This window comes from Eulemur rufifrons, chromosome 5 (assembly GCF_041146395.1).
Source record: "Eulemur rufifrons isolate Redbay chromosome 5, OSU_ERuf_1, whole genome shotgun sequence".
NCBI lineage: Eukaryota > Metazoa > Chordata > Mammalia > Primates > Lemuridae > Eulemur > Eulemur rufifrons.
The window spans coordinates 8,453,629-8,470,820 of record NC_090987.1 but is presented as its reverse complement, the minus strand read 5'-3'; the positions used below and the strand labels follow the sequence as shown (position 1 = coordinate 8,470,820).

Genomic DNA, 17,192 nt, shown 5'->3' with positions numbered 1-17,192 from the left:
AGTGAAATAATTATTATAAAATGAGATTATATACTTAGAAATTCTAAATTAAATCACTAAAATTACTTTGTCAACATTAATGAGAACTTTCATTAATGAGTGCTACAAAAATAAGTTATCTCTGTATTCACATCGTGAGAACATTTCTGTGAGCTTCTGGACTTAATCTAACCATAGAAGCTGCAACCCACAGGAATTGTGTAAGGAATATCTATCCCTCTCTTTCAGATCCCTAAAACTTTGCATCTTAAAGCAATATGTTCTGTTGGCCTAACAAAGGCCGTTTTTACCCCCAAATCCAGGTATTTTTCCATTATTGCTATACTCAATTTCAGAAGAGAGTTTTTGTTTATATTTTTGTAACTAAAGCTTATTTAGAGTGGTTTTCTCAGAAGGAAGGAATTCTTTTCTTTTTTTTTTTTTTTGAATTTATTTATTTTTTTTATTTTTTTTTCAATTTAATTTTACAGAATCAAAGAGTCTAACAGTATATCTTGTTAGATACAGTATGTCCTCATAATGTATACATTATTTCTTGTACAATGATATGAAATAATATGGGAAATATTCATGATAAATTATTAAGTGAACAGTGCTTTTCTTAAGATTTTTCTCATTCTGGCTGGGGACCAGCTATTGAAAAAAAAAAAAAAAAGATTTTCTCAGTTTGAACTAACAACTGTTTCTGTCCTGAAAAAGTCAGGATTTTGATTTTCAATTCTACTTATTAAGATTTCAGTAAACTTGGAGCCCACATTATGCCCTAAATAAAACTTTCCCAGAGGCTCTGCACAGGAAGTGGAGTCTGCAAAATAATATATGAGTCCCCTAATTTCAGTGTTCTTCCTGGACCAGAAAATAGGGAAATCATCTGTGAAATTATGAATGGACTTTGAATCTGAGTCACAAGACTAAAACTCAGAAATTCTGAAAGAAGACAAATGAGGCCTCCTTTCGTTATTCCCAAAACAGTTTTAAATTTTCACTGAGATAAACAGTAGAATTCTATGGGCAATCCACCAAAATGAACAATTTGTTGGAAAGTCTTCCATTCCCTCTGAGATACAGGAAAACATTTATAGCCACATATTGCCAGGATGTTGACAAGATTTTTGTCAAAGTAATAAATTTATTTGTTCTGATGGTTCTCAATGTCTAAATATTACTTCACATTTGGATAATAAAGTTTCAATGTCCATTTAGAGTCAATAGAGTCATTTCTATAGGAATTAGATTATTTTGTACCTGTGGATGGACCATGCTTGATAATCAGTTGAACTTATTTTCTCTCTGTTCTATAATACAATGAAACTTTAGTCCATATCCTTTTAATAAACAATGTACCATTATAGGTATAATGAAATTTATTTTGTTTTGAGAAAATTATTATCATATTTTAAAACATTTACATGTGCTATACTTGGCATATGGTAAATTTAGGAATAGGAGAGAAAAACAGAAAATAATCTTTTTTTAAAGATATGTTGGAAAAAGAAAAATACATAGAGAATTTTGAAACATTACCTTTGATTATTATAACAATGTCATATACAGAAAATGTTTATTTAATATGACCAAATGTGCAGAATCCATAAAGCTAAAGATTTATATAAATATAGTCATTGAATTTTTTCTATGATTTAATCACCCTTTCTGTACATTAAGAATAAATATGATTATATAGTTTAAATATTTTAAAAAGGATGATGAAACTTCAGTGTTAAACAGTTAAAGCAATGAATGTGCTATTTCTTGACCATTTATGGATGCTTCTATTATAACTTTTATAACCAGTTACACAGGGCTTCAAAATTCACAGAGTGTAAACATGAAGATTATCCCATGTGAATGAAAACTATTTTTTGTTCCACCTTGAATTCTTTCTTTTGACATTTTAGTATCGTAATTTACAATTTAGGAACTTTAGATTTTTTATTTTTCCTTTGAGATATGGCAATCCTTCCTCTAATGTACTCTAATTTTCAATATCAGTCCTCGGTTGGGATTGAATATGGAATTTTCCTTCAATAAAATACATTACTATGGAGTTACTGTACAGTTAAAAATGAGCATTTTCAAAATACATTTCCTGTAAAGGATAACTATGCATACAGTCTCTGGCATGCGGAAGGCTTCTTTTGTGGCTCACATCATCACATTGTGTCTACCCTAAAAAAGGCTGACTGGTGTTAAAATAATAGAATATTATGTGAAGGTGTTGATAATGCTACCTGCCTCCGTTCACTGTGAGTAAGGAAGAGTTAGAAAGTACAGTGTCCTTTCAACTGTCAAGTTTCACAGATTTGTAAGATCTGAGGTTTGCTGTCTTGTATTGAAATGTGTACTTTGCCTACTATTTGCAATAATGAGGGGCTAATTCCCATAGTCAAGTATGTTACAGTATTTCATAAATGTTGCTGACATGTGGTGGAAGAAAATCAAACCAACAATGTTTCTAATTTATTTTTCTTTCTTTCATTATTTTTTTTCAAAGATCTTATTCAATTACTTCTGTTGTTAAGAATGCATATTTCTCCAAATGGAGCAAAGAGATTGCTCTCATTTGATTGTGAAAAGGTATAAAGTTTGGATGATTTTAGTTTTAAGGCTGAGATATGATACGATTAATATACTTACTCTAATTCTGGATTTCAGATTGTATTTTCCACTTTATTCAAGTCATTGTTACTGTGTATATATAAGTGTATTCTCACATCATTTTAATCATTATGCATGTGGTTTCATATATACAGGCTTATTATCTGCTTATTAAACACTTAACCTGTAATTGAGTAGTCAAGATTAGAGATGAATTTAGGGTTTTATAAAAAAGAAAATAAGAAATCAACATTCTTTGCAGAAAGTTAATTCTAATGCAAATGTCAACACATTTGACCTGCTCAAAAGAGAATACTACTATTCACTTAGTAGCCTCTCGACTTTTGTTGATTTTGTTAGTTATCATAGAAATGTTCTCAGATATGTGCATGCCTAAGACGTTTTCCAGTGAGTTCATCATGAAATTTATTTTGCTGAGTACGAGTCACAGTTTTTCTATAGTGTGTTGATGCCTAGATCAGGGTCAATCTCTAGGATTTCAAGAAAGAGAAATTTAAGAAATAGATGTGAGAGAATTTAGTGATTGTATAAAGAAGGTCAGAGGGAGAATTTAAAGATAAAACCAGTGTTTCTAGTTTGAGTAACTAGCTGAATAATTGTTTCTTGGAGAATGGGGGCGTGGAAATGATTATTGCTGCTTAAAACATGTTCTTTGAAGCAGCTCTAAATCTGGGTAAGTATGTCTAGGAGGTCATGAATAAAGATTTATAGCTCAAAGAAAAGGTCTAGGGTACAAATTTAGGTCTAGGAGTCAGAAGCACATGCATGGCAATGGAAATTAAAGGGACTATTGAGAACATGCATGGAGCATATATATAAAGTGATAGAAAGGTGGCTTTGGACATTTTTTGGTGAAACTGAAAAATCTGTTAGCATGGCAGAGAAAGACTCAGAGAAGGCAAATCATTTTATTCTTCCAGAATTAAGCTATTGTAGGAGAGTGAAAAATAACTGATCAACAAAGTGAATAAATAAAAATTCATATTTAGATAAATAAAAGGAGTTGGATATATTATCAATAGAAAATTGATGGATCCTGAAATCTGTGTTAGATAATAAAGACAGGACATAACAGATAAGGAAAAGGTTAGAATAGTCAAAGGACTAGAGCTCTTGCTGAGTTCAAAGAAATTCTCATGTCTAAATCTAACATCTCCCCACTATTTAATTTTGTTATTTTAAGTCATTTTTTGTCATTCGGTCATTTAAGGTCATTTTCCCTGATATGCTGCCATCACCTATCAAAAATTGAAGTCACCACCTCTCATCCTCCTCCTCTCCATGGCTGTATCAACTAAGTACTGCTGGTTAATAGATCATCCCAAAGCCTGGTTCTTTAAAACAACACATGTCTTTAGCTCATGATTTTTTAGATCAGCAATTTGGCTGGGACTCACTCAGGGTTATTTTTTCTGCTGGTCTTAAGTGAGCTCACACATACATCAGTGGTCAGCTGCTGATCAGCTTGGTGGCTCTGCCTCTACAGAGGTGTTTGTTGTCTGTCTGTTGGGACAGGAGGGGCCTGACATGTGCCTCTCTCATCTTCCAATAGCTAACCTGGGCCTGTTCCAAGAATGGCAAGAACAGAAACAGTATGGTCTCTTGAAACTTATATCTGGAATTGACAGAGCATTATTTTTGCCACTTTATATTGATCAAAGCAAGAGACAGGACAGCCCAGATTCAAGAACTGAGGACAAAAATCCATGAGAAGAAAGAAACAATAATGTATTGTGAACAAAGGGAAAGCAAAAAAAAAAAAAATTTTTTTTTTGAGTCCCAGCTCTGCTCCAGAGATACTAAATTAAATAACCTTCAGGTTACACTTACATGAAATAGCAAAGGCAATATGAAACTCAGGTCTGCTAACTTCCACCATCATCCTCTCTCCTATATTAGCCTAACTCACAAAGTAATTGTATTGATCAAGATCAGTCAATATTTGCCACTGTTTGATGAAGGTTTCCAGGTAAACGTATGCTAAGTTGTCTTTGGGTCATAATATGGACTCAGCTTCCCAGACAATGTGTGTGACCCTCTATGGGAGTCACTGGGTGCAGTCCGTAGTGCATGCTGGAAAATACAGACCTTGACATACTAAGGGAATTGGCCTGAGCTATAATGTCAACCAGCTTTTAAATGTTGGGCAGAAACATCATTTGCAAGAATTTTTTTCTACTTTATGCTTATAAAATCAAAGCAGACTACCTAAATTCACAGTAGGAGGTTGTGGTGTATAGTGCCCTTCCCACAAAGACATCCACAGAATCTATAAATATTTTGCTTTGCATGGTAAAAGGAATTTTGCAAATGTGATGAAGTTAAGGAGCTTAATGGGGACATTATCTTGGATCGTCTGATTGGGCTCAGTATAATCACAAGCCTGCTTAGGAGAAGGGTGCAGAATGAGTCAGAGTTAGAAAGCAGAGATGCAGTAGCGTAACCAGAGGCTGGACTGATAACGCTTGGAAGATGGAGGAAGGGGCTGTGGGCCAAGAATACATGCAGCCTCTAGAAATCGGAACGATTCTCCCCTAAAGCCTCCAGAGAGAATGCAGCCCTGTCAACACCTTGATTTAGACTTATGACATCCAAAAGTATGAAATAATAAATCCATGTTTTTTAAAGCCACTAGGTTTGTGGCAACTTGTTACCATAGCAGTAGGAAGTCAATCCAGAAGTCAAAGTGAAACATGTCTGTGGGGGCAAAAGCTGATCCAGACAACCGAACAAAAGAGAGAAACAAAGACAGTCATTAACTAAGTATGGATAAGAACCCAGATAGGCTGAGCCAGGCATTCTGTACTCAATTTAAAAAATATAGCATGGCAGTGGACATTTTGATGAGAACAGCACTCGACTTGTCTGTCTCTTGAACTCATCACTCTAACATAGACTGCTTATTTCTACATCAAATTTATAGGGATTGTCCTGATTTCTTCTTTTGTCATCATTCTGCCATTTCCTTCTACTCTTTTTTGTTTTAGATTATCTGCTTCATGGTTCCAGTGTATTCTGATATTTTTTATTAATCTGTGGGAGCTCAGATGCTACAGTCACAATACCAAGGTTACTACCTGTGTAATTATGAGCAAGAAACTCAAAACTCTCCTTGACTCTGTAACCAGAAATATCTAAAAGATCTGTCAAAACCTGTATTATATAATAAGTTGTGAAAACTCATTAGTTATGAGAAGTTAATGAGTTAATATTGTGAAACTTCTCGAGTAATAACTGCACATGGTAAGGAATATAAAAATATGTACTATTAATGAGAAATATATTGGGCAGTTTATGCTGTGTGTAGATAAGTCCAACTAAGAATCTGAAATGTGTTACGCATTTAGTTGGTGGTCATAGATATAGAAAAAGAATTGTTGCAAAATGGAGATAGCATGTTAGAATAGACACTTGAATATTTTTTTTAATATTCAGGGCTTGGCTCATTACATCTAGATTAAAATGTTAATTTAAGTACTTAATGAAAGTTGGAGGAAACTTGTGTAGCTAGATGTTGTAAATAATAACTCCTGATATTTATATTCTTATTTTATTCCTAATATCTTGGCATAAATTAATGTTTTAGATACAAACTGTTCCTGAAATTATTCATAGTATCTTTTGTTTTCAATTTACCTTTAGAACACTAGGCACTTTCTATGTACTGGCAATAGTCTTTTTGTAAAATATGAATGTCTGCTCATGTACTCTCCTGATAGATGTGCTAAAGTATAATTTTGAAAAATTAAAGTAATGGCTTTCGTAGAAATATAAAATGAACATAGAGACACCCAGTGATCTCTTTTGCTAATTCTAAATTTGCTTACACTTACATTGCTATTTTCTCAGAAGATTTCTATGTCTTTAGATTTTTTTTTCCTTTCTTCATTCAGAAATCAGTGAACCTCTCTTATATTCAAATAGTTGTTATCTACTGTAGATATGTAAAATTAATAAAGTTGGGGTCCTATTATAAGAATCTCAAAATCTAGGGCAGTTAGACAGTTATGAGAGAGTCAGTCCCCCTGCAGAGGACACACAGAGCTGACAAGACCTCCTGAGCGATTCTCCCCCTCAACCCATAGATCTCTTATGCATCAACAGGGTGCATCTAAATAGAATATAGAACTTATTTTTCATATATTATTTTTGCTATGTTCTTCTCTATAAAAAATAATTTCTTGCCAAAATCTGGATATAGTTTTATGATTCACAAAAATTTCAAGACAAAGACTACTAAATATAAATATACAAATATAGCTACTAAAATCATTTGTAGCTGTCAAAGCAAAAATTACACGGGAGAAAGCTAAACAGGTAAGGAGGAATCTATTCAAGGCTATTATTGTAAAAGAGAAGAGAAAGCCGACTCAGTCTAAACTCAGCTTGCCTAAAGCAAAGGACTGGAGAGTTTTTAAGAGCTGGGATAGGGTGAGGGGTATTGTAGGTCATCTGTGTTTGATAATTGGTTTTAACCAATGGAAAAGTAAATTTTTTTTTGTTGTGTCTTCATGACAGGAGATAGTTTTACAACTTGGATCAAGGCTCCTGCAGAAGTTAGGCTCTTATCCTCCCACAGAAACTGAGAGATAGAGGCTCTGCCTTCCCTGATGATTACATTTCAAAGGGATGGCTCCTGAGCCCTTGAGGAAGACAGTCCTGGGTTATAAAAATGCCAAGAGGCTTTTAAAAAGATTTACATCTCAAAGGAGCAGAAAAAGGATTTACAAGTACAGGTTTTCTAAAGAAATGCTCTAAGAAAAGAGAGGTCAGAAGCCTAGAGTCCAGAAGAAACCTGTCTAAATTTACTCAAGCTGGGAAAACAGTACTTAACCTTCTTGGTCAAGACCCAGAGAAATAAGAAAATAAGGACAGTAATGAGTTGTGAATAATAAAGATGATGTGTTTTGCTTTTGGAAAGTATGTGGGGAATAACTTTAAAACTCTTATCCTTGTATTTAAATGTATAGAATTATTCTTGCTGTGATACCGTATCCAAAGTGGTAGGTCACTTTTAAGGATCTGGGTAGTAGATTTATTTAGAGTAAAATTATAATAAAGGGAAATTTATAATTGAGGGTTATTTTTCCACAGGTATGGTCTCATTTAAACACATTAACTTAGCAGAAAAGTAAAATTTATATTTATTTGATCAAGAAATAGGGAGGGTATTGAAAGTTGCAGAATATGCTTTGATCTATAAAAACAGCTGGATTCTCCAGGGGAAAAAAAGGCTTTTAAAGATGACAAACAGTCATAGAACTTTTGAACAAAGTCAACGTTAAATATAAGACATTAAATATGTAGACATGCACACATACACAAACACACACACACAAATACACACAAACCAGCCCTGATGGTACCATGGTATGGTTAGAAAAAATAAAATAGAAAATTTCCAGAAGGATTTAACTTGGATCAATTCCTGAGACATTAACCACAACATTGGCCAAAGGTGCGAAATCTAAGAGGTCGCCATTGAGCTTAATGAGAGTATATTTGGCTACAGACCAGAAAGCTATATTAAAAAAGTGCAGTGCAATGATTTTATTAAATGAATTAAAGATCTTTTTAACTTAGGCTTTAGTATTGAAAAAGCTAAAAAAGGCAGGGGTACTACTGAGACTTCACTATTTGTGATAGTCATTTTTTTAAATTAAACAATGAACATTATCATCTGACTTTGCCAAAGACATAGACTTAGGTGCCAGAGAGGAACCATAGATGAGAAAGACATAGTATTTACTTTCCATTTGTTCATAATCTAGCAGGAAATAATGGTACTAATAATACGAGTGTAATAGTAACCCAGCAAATATTATACAGTGATTACTCTACCTCCATCACTATTTTAGGTGCTATACATTTCTAAATAATTTACAACCCTATGAGATTGATGATGTAGGCAAGTACCTAGATGTGATAATATAATACAGTATGAGGCCCTAGTTGCCCTTAAGACTTGAAGAATGTGTGCTTGCTGGAGCAGAAATGGAATGGGTTGTGGACATATATGGCCATAAGTTTACATTGCATCTCTGCCCCTTAAACATGGACCTTTTGGACTTTCACTAGATCTGTTGGCTATTTAGTTTTCACATCAATTAATAATACTGTTTTAGTACATTTGGGTTGCTATAACAAAAATAAAATATACCGGATGTTTAAACAACAAACGTTTATTTCTCACAGTTCTAGAGGTAGAGAAGTCCAAAATCAAGGCAGATTTGGTTTCTGGTGAGGGCCCTCTCCCTGGTTTATAAGACTGCTGTATTTTCACTGTGTCCTCACATGGCAGAAGGGGTGAGGGAGCACTCTGAGGTCTCATTTGTAAGGGCGCTAATACCATTCATGAGGACTTCACACTCAAAATTTAATCACCCACATATGCCCCTACTTTTAATGATACCCCCTGGGAGTTAGGATTTCAACATATAAATTTTGGGAGGGACACAAATATTCAGATCAAAACAAATACTAAGCTTGTACTTTTTAAAAAGGAATGCTAAATATTATATAAAACTCCTTCTTTGTAGTTAGCTCTTAATATAAAAAATATTACTATTACATAGATAAAAGGATTATGGAGACACTTATAAAGAAGTTAATAGTCTCTATTAGATTTAAATAAGAGAAATGACAAAGTTATATGAGAAAGAAGTGCAGCAGGTGATATGTCCTAGAATAGGCAAAGTGTGCTAGACACCCATCCTAGAAGGCCTTGAATGTTAGCCTTACCATTTTGGGTTCCTAAGTCAGGGGGTGTCAAACAACTACCTGCCTGTTATAGTCCAGCCCATGAGCTAAGGATGGTTTTCTATTTTTAAATGATTGGGAAAAAAATCAAAAGAAGAACATGTTGTAATTTATATAGAATTTAAATCTAGTGCCTATAAATAATTATTTGGAAACAACCATTGTTTACACATGGCAGAGAACGTATGTGCTGCAAAATCTAATATTTATTATCTTCTGCATTATAGAAAAAGTGTGCAGACCATCACCTTAGATATAATTCTTTTTTTTTTCTTTTATCCTACATTTCATCATCTTTGATGACAATAAATTTAGAGAACTCATTTTATAATTTGAGAACTAATATACCAAACACACTACTTCTCTCTTTCAGTGTCTCTAACATAGTTGTCACTTGAAAGATGAAAAAGCATTTTGCAGAGGTCACAGAATCACTCTATGGCTTTGCTTGTTTGGATCCATATGACTCTTAATTGATTCCAGCATCTTATTAATCTCACATATTACTTAATGTTGTGGACTACAGTGCGAATGGTGTTTTGTTTAAATTTCCAATTGCATACACTTTCCATGTATATGTAGTTTAAAACATTGAAATGAATCTGTATAGATATTACTTTTATTTTTTCCTTTTCCTTTTCCTCTTTCTTCAATTGTTCTTTTAAATTGTACAAGTATGGCCCTAATAATTAAATCTAATAGTTATGGAATGTATTACTTATATAGAAATCAATAATGAGAAAGACTAATAAAAATTAAAATTTTATTGCAAAAATATCTTCTTCATATATTTAACAATCCTATTCATCACATAATTCCTCTCTTTGAAAACTAGATCTCTGGCTTATTCTGATGTGCTTTGAAAATAATTTTGTATAGCAATTCTTTTTGTCTGTAGTCTTGATTCATAGCCTTTCATATCAATTCTTTTATTGCTCTATTTTCATAATAGCTTTTAGGCAACCAATCATCATGCATAATACTGTGCTTCTTTATGACTTTGTAGCATCCAGATGTCTATACTTCATGTTGCTGCCTTTTAGACACATTTTAAAAAAACAAGTTGCCATAAAATAATTGCATTTGTTTCCACAGTAAATTATAAGTTATTCTTTCATAAGTGAGACAAACTTTTACTTGAATACAGAAATATTTGGTATCCCTTTTGGTAATGTTGAAAACTTGAACAAGTATCTTAAAGGTTGTGGTTTTGCATTCATTTGAAAAGAGTTGGCAAATAGCAGTTTTTAACAAGTTCTATTATATATAGATACATAATATTTGAATATAAGGATTCTCTTATAACTATTCATTTTTATAAGGAACATAAGAACAAACTGAAAAGGTTATTATCCAAACTATTCATGAGTATGTTTAGGTTTCTCAGTAAATGTTTTTAGGTAAATAAGTATGTTTTGCTTTATTCTTATAAGTTTCCCAAATAAATGTTGAATTTATATATAGACCCAAGAAAATTTTAGTGATTAGGCCAGGTTTCTTAAAAGACAATTTGTATCAGAATTACCTGATGAGCCTTCTAAAAATACATACACTGTGTATCATCTAGGACCTGCTGGATCAGAATTTTTTTGGAAAGGGTCAAGTGTGTTTTACAAAGTTTCCCTGGTTGGTTCTGATTCTCTCCTCAAGTTGATAAACATGCGGGCCATTAGGCTAGACCCTGGCTTAAATAATAAACAAACAAAAAAGGCAGCCTCATAAAAAAGTCACTGAATTTGTTGATACAATGCTGTTTATGGCACTGTTCACCATATGCCCCAACATTTTTATATGAAACCTCAGATAAGAATTAAATCTTTTTCTTTTTTCCTGGAGCAATTCTATGAAGTGTTTTGTGGTCAAGAAAAACAATATGCCTGACTGTTTCTTTCCCCATCTTCTACTTTGGCTATCACAATTCTCTGGGTCAAAGGTATAGTTCAATTTTAAGGCTCTTGTTTCCTGGATATCTGCATTCTAGGTTTTTATTTTTTCTCCCAAATTCAAGAAAAGTATCCTTAAGAATTTACTGAGACTTCTCTGTTTAGCAAAAGAACAATAGATACTGGGAATAATAGTGATGAACAAAACAATCTAGGCTTACAATCTAGTGGATGAGACAAATGTTAAATAAACATATCAGTAAGTCCTCTCTGGTCTAGATATTGTAAACCTATTTTGTTATTAATTTGTATATTTTTCTTCTTGTATTACCTAGAGATGAACCATGGGATTTCTTTTTGCAATACTTATGTACAAACACACATATATAGTGTGTGTATATATATTTATATGTAAAGTATATATGAATATATGTATGTTATATTTTATGTTGTTTTAAGTTGTATATATACACTATATACAGTACAGTAGGTATTATATATAGTGTAGTGTGTGTATATATCCTATTTTATAACTAGACTGTTTTATTTATTCTGATCACCATCACATCCTTTGCGGGAAGAGTTGGAATATATGCATGCCTACATATATACATACACATATGCCCATACATATACACACACACACATATATAGTGAATGAATTTGAATTAAAATTCTCAGCATTACATATCAGCTCATTTTTCTTAATGCTTTTTTGTTAAACATTGAAAATTAAGTAAAGTATGTGTTACATGTGATAATTATTTTTTATTTCAGCATATTATGGGAGTACAAATTTTAGGTTACATATATTGCCTTTGTCCCACCCATTATTAAACATAAAAAGTAATTTGGGACAGTTTTTTGGTGATGAAATGGAAATTGAAAGTTATAAAAAGCTATTACTCTCTACACATTGGAATAAGAAGCATGTTATTGTCACAACTTCTACATGTTGTGTATATGATTCTTTTTTCACAGATGGTGCTTTACTAATGCAACATTTAATTGCCCTTACAAACTTTTTAAGCTCCCATGTGGTTTAACTTGGTAGCTATTTTTGAGGAAAATGTTAACATGTTAATCCTCTTGGAAAATTAGATACAAAATAAAGAAATCTACAATATAACTGTCAACTATCTAAAACAAAGAGAGATATACTGTATTTTGATTGAGAAATAATGAAGGCATAAATGATGCTTTATCGGGAACAATTGAGTTTGCCTTGAGACTGGACAAGTTCAGTATGGCAATTCTGCTACTGAAGCTACATTTTGAGTAGCGGAAAACTCATGATCTTAATGTAGTCCCCCAAGTCACTGACCTTTTAAGTGAGAAACTCAATGGAAAGTTATATTTTTATTCCTTTTTAATATACACCCCTGAGTCGTGCAGTTAAATTACATGGTGGAACAATATTACATTGATGTCCCTGTTGGAAATGTTTTAAAATTTGATCAGTTTTCTTTCAAATAATATTCTAAAGACCCACATATGTCTGTCCATGCGACATATAGCAGCAGAGTGGATTAAGTTCATTCAAAAGCACTTAGCATTGTTTATGAGCCAGAAGAGCAGCAGGGATTTTGATTGACATTATTATTTATTATTTTTGAATGCTGATGGTTCATTTTCATGGCAGAGTCCCCTCTATGTTTATTGACATTCATAAATGAAAAAGCTCTGCTTTGCAGACTATTTAATTGCTAATTTAATTTTCCTAATAACTTGCCTTACAGGAACTGGATTTTGAAGCCAAAACAAGTTACACACTACGGATAGAAGCTGCAAATAAAGATGCTGACCCGCGCTTTCTAAGCTTGGGGCCATTCAGCGACACGACAACTGTGAAGATAATCGTGGAAGATGTGGATGAGCCCCCCGTGTTTTCATCACCCTTGTACCCCATGGAGGTGTCGGAAGCCACCCAAGTTGGGAATATCATTGGCACTGTAGCGGCTCATGACCCAGATTCTTCCAACAGCCCTGTGAGGTAAAAGCCCACTCCTCTCCTCTTCTACAAGTTCACATTTATGTGCCTTCATTCACAACTTTGTTTTTATATTAAGATGCTTTTTTGTTTATAACACATAAAAACCCATTTTATATATGTATCAGGTCATAGCAGCAGAGGCAAAGCAGGATCAGAATGACACAACATTTTACTAATTCAAAAATGTCATCCAAGGCCATTATTATGTAGCCATATTTTTAGGCTTCCATTGTTATCCACAAGCCAGGGCGGATATTTCTATTCAACTAATTATCCTGAGCCTCTTTAAGCAAACCGTGTTCAATACTGAAGTGATGCATGTCCTTGCTGCAGGATAAATGCATCTGTTAGAAAAATAATTGTATCAACAATTTAAATTAAAGATGAATTTTTAAACAAAATTTTTATATTAGTCTACTTAGTATATATTTGTTTAGTTTATTAATTACACTTATAAAAATAAAAGCGTACCTTGTCTAAGTTTAATTAAAAATATACTTTCAGTAGTCTTGTATCTAGGCCAAACACATTGTTAAAGCCAAATAATCTCTTTAGGCCTAACACAATGATGATATGTAAGCATTTCAAAATATGCCAGCATTCCATCTTGCAGTGTTTATCTATAATTTATAATCTAATATCTACATGTTTGTTTGTGTGTATGCATGTGTTTGTGTGTGAGTGTAATCTTTATTTTTCTGAGTTAATATTATAAATAGAATGTACTTGAAAGAAAATGTGCATTGTAATATACGTGTTAATTTGGGCTCATAAGACACTTAATTTTTCAGTGTGAAGGCTTGATTTTGATTACAATGACTATAATGTAAAAAAAATCAGTAATTGTTTTATATTCAGATATGGTCAACTTATAAGCTAACCACAGACTTAGATTTAAATGATCTTTAAGAATGGTAAATGTTTTTGAGCTAACTTTTGAGCTAAGTCTTGACATTGGCTATAGAGTGTCATGAAAAATATTTATAATTTAGACAATAATTCTTGGTTAAGAAAAACTGATAATGCTCTTTTCTCCCTTAGGTAATAAATTGATTTTATATATATAAAAATATTTAAAATCTCAATATTTTAAAAATGCTCATACATATAGTTAGTTAGTTTAGTTAGTGCCTTCCTTTTCTTTTCTTTTGCTTGACATTAAAAGAACCTAGTAAAGAGGTGGTACAGAATAATAGTTATTTAAGGAATAAACTCATATTCATTATTTCCCTATCTATACAAAAATTTCAGGATATATGGATGACTATACTATTTTTAATGTGGTGATCATAAATCATTTCTAAGATTATACTTTTCTGTGCACTAGGATATTTGTAAACCACAAATGCGCCAGATAGATTAAGCCTTGATTTTTGTTTCTGGGGTACTTCATTTAGAATAATGACCTCCATTACATTTTGTGTGTTTGTGTGTCTGTGTGTGTGTGTGTACTCTACATTTTCTTTATCCACTCATCAGTTGGTGGGAACTTAGGTTCCATATTTTTGCAATTGTGAATTGTGCTGTGATAGACATATGGATGAAGGTGTCTTTTTTATAGAATGACTTCTTTTCCACTGGGTAGATCCCCAGTAGTGGGAATGCTATAAATAGAATGGTAGGTCTACTTTTAGTTCTTTGAGAAATCTCCATACTATTTTCCATACAGGTTGTACTAATTTATGTTTCCACCAAGAGTGTTTAAGCATCGCTTTTCAACATATGGGAGCCAGCATCTATTGTTTTTTGACTTTTTAGTAACGGTCATTCTGACAGGGGTCATGTGGTGTCTCATTCTGGTTTTGATTTGCATTTCCCTACTGATTAGTGATGTTGAGAATTTTTTCATGTTTGCTGGCCATTTATTTCTCTTCTTTTGAAAAATGTCTGTTAATGTCTTTTGCCTACTGTTAGTGGGGTTATTTATTTTTATTGCTAATTTGTTTGAGTTCCTTATGGATTCTGGATATCAGATGTATAGCTTGTAAATATTTTCTCTCATTATGTAGGTTATCTGTTTACTCTGTTGATTATATCTTTTGCTATGCATAAGTTTTTAGTTTATTTAAGACCTATTTATCCATTTTTGTTTTTGTTAAATTTATTTTTGGGGTCTTACTCATGAATTTTTTTTTAGGCCAATGTCAAGAATATTTTTTCTTAGGTTTTGTTCTAATATTTATATGGTTTCAAGTCTTACATTTAAGTCTCTACTCCATCTTTAGCTAATTGTGGTATATGGTGGTATAATAGGGGTCCAGGTTTATTCTCCTGCATGAGACTATCCAATTTTCCCGGAACCCTTTTTGAAATAGGTTGTGCTTTCCCCAGTGTATGCTTTTGTCTACTTTGTCAAAGATCAGTTAGTTGCAGGAATTTACTTTATTTATGGGCTTTCTATTGTGTTTCATTGGTCCACTTGTCTATTTGTATACCAGTACCATGCTGTTTTATTTACTCTTGCCTTATAGTATAATTTGAAATCAGGTAATGTAATCCCTAATATTTGCTCTTTTTGCTTAGGATTTCTGCAAAGATCACTCAGCAGCAGGCTGTTTAATTTTCATGCATTTTTATAGTTTTGAGAGTTCCTCTTGGAATTGATTTCTAGTTTTATTCCACTATGATCTGAGAAGATACATGGCATGATTTCAATTTTTCAAATTTTCTGTGACCTATTTTGTGGCCTAACATATGGTCTATCTTGGAAAATGTTCCATGTGCTGATGAGAAGAATGTCTATTCTGCAGTTTTGGAGTAGAACGTTATTTATGTAAATGTCTCTTAAGTCCATTTGTTCTAGAGTCTTGCTTAAATTCAGTGTTTCTTTGTTGAATTTTTGCCTTAATGACCTCTCTAGTTCTGTCAGTGTTGAAATTCTCCATTATTATGTTCCTATGTATTTCATTTCCAAGCCCCATGATTGGCCAGACTATAGCACCATTCTAAGTATTATGTCTCCTTTATACTTTGCCCACCCTTCAGATAGCTTACCTAGACCACCATTTCATATGTACTTTGCTTTCCTCTTTTCCCATATGGAAACTAAAACTGCAGTCAAAGCCAAAGGTAGAAATTAGGTGATATTTGAGATTACTTAATTGGAAGCAACAATAAAAAAGATTTTTGTAAAGCAAAAGTGGATAATGGAAGAGCAAACACTTTTCTGCCTTGTTATTTTTTTAAGTAATTGTTTATTATTTTATATACATTTTAGCCTTGAATACTAAATATCAGGCTTTATCTATTAAACTTCATTTCTTTCTCATCCAAGATGGTAAAAAAATGCAAGAGCAGTCTAAAGGATTCTAGACTCATTTCTCATGTAAGCATTGGCAGACTAATCAATGACAGAACATACATTTATTAAGAACCTGCTTTGTGCAAGCCACAGGGGGAGACGCTGATAGGAAAACAAAGATAAATAAAATATTTTCTCTGACCTCAAGGAATTCACAATCTGTATGAAGTAAAAAGATCCCATGGAAATTAAGCAATGTGAGGGGGAAAAATGCCAGCACTGTATGTAACCTGAAAAATTGTGAGATAAATAATAATCACTCTGAGTTCACCGGCCATGAGATTTCATTTGAAGGAGTGACGGCATCAGTAGGGCTTTGAGGGATGGCAGGGTTTGGACAAGCCAAAAAAACCAAATTATGCAAAGTATGCTTATGTTTTATTTAGTTATACCCTAAGAGTCTACTGCTAAATTATGAAATCACAAAATTCATTTCTATAGCCCAAAGTCCCTATGCTAAAAGTAGTCAATGAGTTGAAACATGATATTATTACAAATAAGATCAGATATGAAGATGGGTAAATACAAAATAATACACATCATTTTCAGCATTTCTAACTATAGAAATATGTTTACATTTATATTCAAGGATTCTTGGATAATATTTAACTGTGGGTTCTTTTGGCATTCTGGTATT

At 32.7% G+C, this 17,192-nt stretch overlaps 1 protein-coding gene across 1 annotated transcript in view; it reads left to right on the top strand.

Annotated features, from left to right (window-relative positions):
* Positions 1 to 17,192, top strand: part of CDH7 (cadherin 7) — a 100,983-nt gene that overhangs the window by 59,353 nt on the left and 24,438 nt on the right. The window contains exon 6 of the mRNA XM_069467884.1: positions 13,001 to 13,254. Coding sequence (XP_069323985.1) covers positions 13,001 to 13,254 — 254 coding nt within the window. The remainder of the gene's footprint in view (positions 1 to 13,000; positions 13,255 to 17,192) is intronic.